This window comes from Gavialis gangeticus, unplaced genomic scaffold (assembly GCF_001723915.1).
Source record: "Gavialis gangeticus isolate Ggan-Ray unplaced genomic scaffold, GavGan_comp1, whole genome shotgun sequence".
NCBI classification, from domain to species: domain Eukaryota; kingdom Metazoa; phylum Chordata; order Crocodylia; family Gavialidae; genus Gavialis; species Gavialis gangeticus.
This window is the reverse complement of record NW_017729022.1, coordinates 173,072,580-173,078,262: the sequence shown is the minus strand read 5'-3', so window position 1 is coordinate 173,078,262 and position 5,683 is coordinate 173,072,580. Positions and strand designations below refer to the sequence as shown.

The following is a 5,683-nucleotide window of genomic DNA, read 5'->3' as shown; positions in this document are numbered from 1 at the left end:
ATGCTAATGTTAAAAATATAAATAAATAACAAATAAATAAATGCACCAAAATCATCAGGGTAAGACAAAGATAAAGTAATGAAGGTCAAAAACCTCCAAAATATGCTTCCAGGAAAGACTGGTAAGGGTCAGATTCTAGCATGGAAAAAAAGGCATCTGTTACTGATGTCAATGGCTATAGTAACTAGTGACGCTTCTGCATTCACACACACAAGCCACATAATACTTTTGGTCAGTATAACTGCACAGCCAAGGACTTGCTCACTCCCCGAATATCTCTTTACCCATGTGATCTAAACATCCCCCCTCCATGCTACTACAGAAAAGACTATCACCAAGCACTGCTATGCTGAGGATATAAGGTCCTTGTACTGTCAAGGCTTTTCATAGTTTCCTCCTTCCCAATTACACATAGCATAACTAAATGCACTTATGCTATTGTAGAGAAGATTTAGGCTTTTGTGGAACCTGGGGGAACCCAAAAAGTGGCATTTTGGCTTTTTTTGTGTGTATCTATGCAAGATGTTTACTGTGCAGTTGACTAATGAACTGAGCAGTAAATGTCTCAGCATCTACATGTGTGTTCCTATTAGGGTGCACAAAACTAATAAACTCCACAGCAGGGTAGTACTGGTAGCATGTTTCTTAAAACAAGTACTACCCTGCTGCAGAGATTTTTGTGAGCAGCAGCCATAGGCGGTGGAAGACCAGGGCTAAAGGGGCTTATCCTCCTCAAACGCGGAGCAGCAGTGGCAGCGGAGAGCGCCATAGGGCAGCCCAGGCGCAGGCTCTGTGTGACTGAAGCAGGTGGGGAGGGGTGCACACAGACACGCAGCTGCAGCCTGGCTATGTGTAGAGCACTGCCCACTACAGCAGGTAAGTCTGTCGTAGGGAAGGGGTTGTGGGGGGCAGACCAAGGCCCACACAGTGAGGAAGGGAGTGGGGCACAGGCAGGGGCAGGGCGGATCATGGAACACTTGAAGCCTAGGCATGTGGAACCGTTTCAGAGCAGCCCTGGGCTAGCAGGCTGACACCCGCCCCCCCCAAGTCTCCTGCCAACTCTGGCTGCTCTGACCAGGCTCCACATGCTCCTCATGAATAAACTCGGGAGCAATAATCTCCAGAGTTTATTTATGCACATTAATCACACACATACACATGCCCTTTCATGTAACTAAAAGTATGTTTATTACAGTCGATTACCTTTTTCTAACAAACTTTTTCTGAAGAATGCTGATAAGGATTTTTACTTACCAGTACAGTACTGTTCTAGTAGTGCAAGTCTTTAATCATTCCACCCCAGCTGTGATAGTCTATATAATAATTTGGTGAAACAATTGTATCATTGTTCTTAACAAACCAAAAAAAAAAAAGATGCTCAGCCTCTCCAAGAGAAATTATTCTGAAATCTTACTGTTAACAGTTGCATTTAAAAATGTCATAGCTGTTATCACAAGTTCAACCACAGTATGGAAAAGAATTCTAATAGAAATTAAAGTACCTCTCTAGACCTAAAGCATTAGGTAGGTAGTTGCATAAGGCATTATTACTTGAAAAAGGAACAAGGAGATACAAATACCTGACAATATGGCTATCTTTTGCTGCCTTGATTGTCTGAAGCTGTGAAGCAATTACAGAAAGAACCTCTATATCTATTCGATTGAATTCATCAAAACAACACCATGCTCCAGACTGAACTAGTCCACAGAAAAGTTTTCCCATCATCTTTAAAAAAGGTACAGAAATTAGTTTTGTTAATTAAAACAGTAGAAAAATGTTAGATGACCTCCCCCCTCCCCCCCCGACTGGCCTTTGAAAATCTGCCATGTTCTTTAAGCATGAGAGAGAGTATGAGAGCATGTGAGAGAGAAATGATCTGACCATAGGGAATAGGAAGGGAGAGAGAGACTGTTCTCCAATTCTTATCTAAATCAATCTGGATCCAAAATTGAATGCTTATATCTAAATATAACTCTTTTCACTTTCTCTTGGACAGATTAAATATACTATTTCCATAATCAAAAATAGTTTTTAACACAGAAATTAATATATTTATAGTATAGCTCTAAGAGAAAAATATTTCTTTTGAAGATGGGATGCAGTTCCAGGAAAATCAGATATGGTTCATAGAAAAGTTGTAAATTAGGATTTAAATATTCTCTTTGGTAATTTGTAATACCGTTCTGCTGATTAGTTAAAAACCTGAAAGACCTAATGCAACTGGCAGTCATGTTTCAAAGAATTATGCTTATTCTGCTTTATAGTATTGACCTGTTACAATATTTGACATGAAGAACATGTTATCCCTTACCTTATAATCCAAACCTTCAAAACAGTTAAAAACCACACAGAATTTTCCTAAGGCCTAAGGAAAAGAATAATGTTTTAGAGTAGATATAGCGTATTTCTTGAAACATTAAGATAAGCAAATATAAATGAGGTTGTCCAGAGAGATATAAGAACTGTTGAAAGCACATCTTAGAAAAGTTATTTCCAATGGACAATTCTTTATGAAGTACTTTAAAAAAATAAGTAATTCCATTTTACATCAGGTCTGATTCACCATTTATGTTTTCAAATAAACACTCTTTAGGATATTAAGGCAAGTTTCTACAAACTTTTGAAAGCCGATCCCCTCTTTAGGAAATGAAGCCATCCCTTTCCCTCTGGAACCCTATGTTAAAAGCTTCCTCATCTTCAACATTTCTTTCCTAGCAGCTTTTAGAGTAGAAAGACATCTTATACTTTGGGGAATATTGGAATAAATTTTGTAGATCATCAGAATGCAGTATTTCTTCTTCCTTCATGTTATTAAAGTATGAAAGTCATTGCCAACAGATGTTGTGGAATCTGACCTTTTAGTCAAATTCAAAAAGGGACTGGACAAATTCTTAGAGGAAAGATGCATCAGCAGCTATTGAGCATGGGAATTAGGGATACATGGCACATCTACACAAGATGCTTTACTCAAGATTAGAACAAATTACTATGCAGTAAGTGTCACCATCCACACATGCAGACACTTACTGCACAGTAATTTACTCTAATTTCGAGTAAACTTGCTACCTGTAAATACAAGTAGAAAATTTCTTCAGGAGTAATTACTGTGAAGTACGGCACATGTAGACGGCTGATCGCAGTCACGGGGCTGGCACTGGGAGATTCCCATCTCTCAGAGCCAGCCTCGCACTTGCAGGGTAAGTATCTCCCAGCACCGGCCCCATGACTATGGAGCCAGTGCTGGGAGATAAGAATTTCTCTGATAAGAAGATTCAGAAGGCTCCAGAGCTGCTTGAAAGCAGGGACTCTCTCTGAACATAGCCCTTGCTAACAGGTAGTGGAGTTCGCAGAGCTACCAGCACATGCAGAGGTCTGCTGAAGTGCTGGTGAGCTCTGAAAAAAACCCAGCGAGTTAGAGCCTTAATATGTCAGTAATCCCCCACCTCAGATAACAGAAAGAAGTGTCAAAAAACCTCAAGGTCATCTCCACAAGGCAAATAAAAATTGAAGTTATAAAAATTGGTTAGGAGAAGCTGAAACCCCAACCTGTGCTAGTGCTGAAAGTAAAAAATATGGTACTTGAACTGAAGGGTGAGGCTTAGTCCAGGAGCCTTCAACAATGCTAGTCCACTTCCAAATTTTAAAAGTGTAACGTATTATTATCAGAAAGGATGATATGGAATAGAAGAATGATTGGCTACAAGTTTTCCAGAATTAAATTAAATCAATAGACCTAGTTATTTCTCTGTCATGTCAATATATGGTACTTACTTTTGATAGATCTTTGACAGTCTCTGTTTTTCCTGTGCCAGCTGGACCAGCAGGACAGCCTCCAAGATTCAAGTGCAGTGCTCCAGTAAGTGTTAACCAGCATCGGTCAGTGAGGGGCGTAATAACCAACCGAGAAGAACAGCCCAAGTACTCGTAGCCATAAACAAAGAAGGCATTACCTTGAACTACCCTACATGTGGTATTTATTTCACTCCATTCATAACGCAATTGCCTGAAATAATATTTTTGCATCAGAATCTTGGAAAGAGTTGACTATATCTAACAAACTGCAAAGGAAAGAATATTATACCTATTCAGTACATGAAAAAATATGATTCTTTAACTGTAGGCAAAAATAGAGCTGAAAGTGCAGTAACAGTCAAACCAAAAGAGAATAACCAGAAATAGGAGAAAATTAAGACAGCAAAACCAATGATGGTATATATTCAAATTAAGGCATCACAATACTGAATACATGAATACAGATCTGTCTGGCATCAAGATACCCGTGAACTTAAATATTTAATCCCAGTTCTACTACTGAAAACTATAAATGCTGAATAAGACAAACCACAACACTACTGCTAATAATATGAATTTTACATTGGACACATCCCCCTCCATGGCCACTTTTAATTAACCATTTTGTATGGATGTTCAGACATTAGGTCATTATCAAATGATTTACTAATATCCATGACTTCTGTACATTTATTCTGCAATACCATTATATAAAAAAAATCCAAGTTGGTTCAGCAGCCTAATGAATTGTCCAAAAATCATGGGTGAAAGAAGTAATAACTTGTTGACATTGCACAGAAAAGAAAAGGGTTCTATATCAGAAGTCTCCACCCTGTGCTTTAACAAGCAAAAAAAAACAACCCTCCTACCAGTATCTTTGGCTTCTTACAGATACTCATCTCCAGTAGAGGATGGCACCATATAACTTTTAAAAAGGACTGCACTATTCAAATATGACACCTTGCTCTACCCTGTAAAAACACAGTAAAATATAGTACCAAGAATTACACTGTTTTATTCCTTTATTTGTATTACTTATGTTGACCTGACATACATTTTCCCTGATGACCAGAGAATTAAAAAACAAGGGGGGCATTACCGTGCATTAAGTTTAGTACTTGTATAACCAAGTACTAAATCAATGTACAATATCAGTAGTTCTGGCACACACGGTTTTCAAAGACACTAACTGTGTAGTAGCGTAATACTACCGCACAGTAGTGTATTAGCATGAGTTTTACCCAGCGCATAACTGCACAGTGTTATTAGGCTACTGCACAGTTAGCATTTTGTGTAGATGCACCCATGGTGTGCAAGTGAAAAATGAAGTATGTTTTCCTGAAACATAAATATTACACACAACAGTTCAGAATGGGATTTGAAGGGATATACAAATAAGGCATGGGGGGGCCAAGTACTGAACAAGAGGAAATAAGATATTAGATATATGCTCATTCTTACGTGGACTTAGGGAGGGGTGGTCATGAAAGACTGTATCATAAACCAGGGGTGGTCAACCCCTGGCCTGAGGGTTAGATCTGGCCTGCAGCACCATGTCATCCATGCCATGAAGCTCCCCACTGGCACCGCTCCCTGCTGCCAAATTTCTGGACCTCTGGGGAGCCCCAGGGCCCTGAATGCTGGATTGGGCACCCTGCATGTTGGATTCATCCCAGCATACAGGCTGGGTTAGGGTGGTGCCAAGGCTGCAAGGCCCAATCCTGGCACATATGGGGCTGGGAGAGGGCAGTTCTGGGCCTGAATCCTGGTGCATGGGGGCATGAGGGGACAGTGTCGGCCCCCCAGGGACCAATTCTGGTAGGCGGGGACAGAAGGAAGCAGTGCCAGGCCTCATCAGGGACCAGTCCTAGCATGCTCGGGTGGAGAGGAG

General features: G+C 40.2%; 1 protein-coding gene across 1 annotated transcript in view; it reads right to left on the bottom strand.

Annotated features, from left to right (window-relative positions):
- Positions 1-5,683, bottom strand: part of DNAH14 (dynein axonemal heavy chain 14) — a 333,831-nt gene that overhangs the window by 274,265 nt on the left and 53,883 nt on the right. The window contains exons 13-15 of the mRNA XM_019515912.1: positions 3,772-4,003; positions 2,312-2,365; positions 1,580-1,725 (exon numbers count right to left, since the gene is read on the bottom strand). Coding sequence (XP_019371457.1) covers positions 1,580-1,725; positions 2,312-2,365; positions 3,772-4,003 — 432 coding nt within the window. The remainder of the gene's footprint in view (positions 1-1,579; positions 1,726-2,311; positions 2,366-3,771; positions 4,004-5,683) is intronic.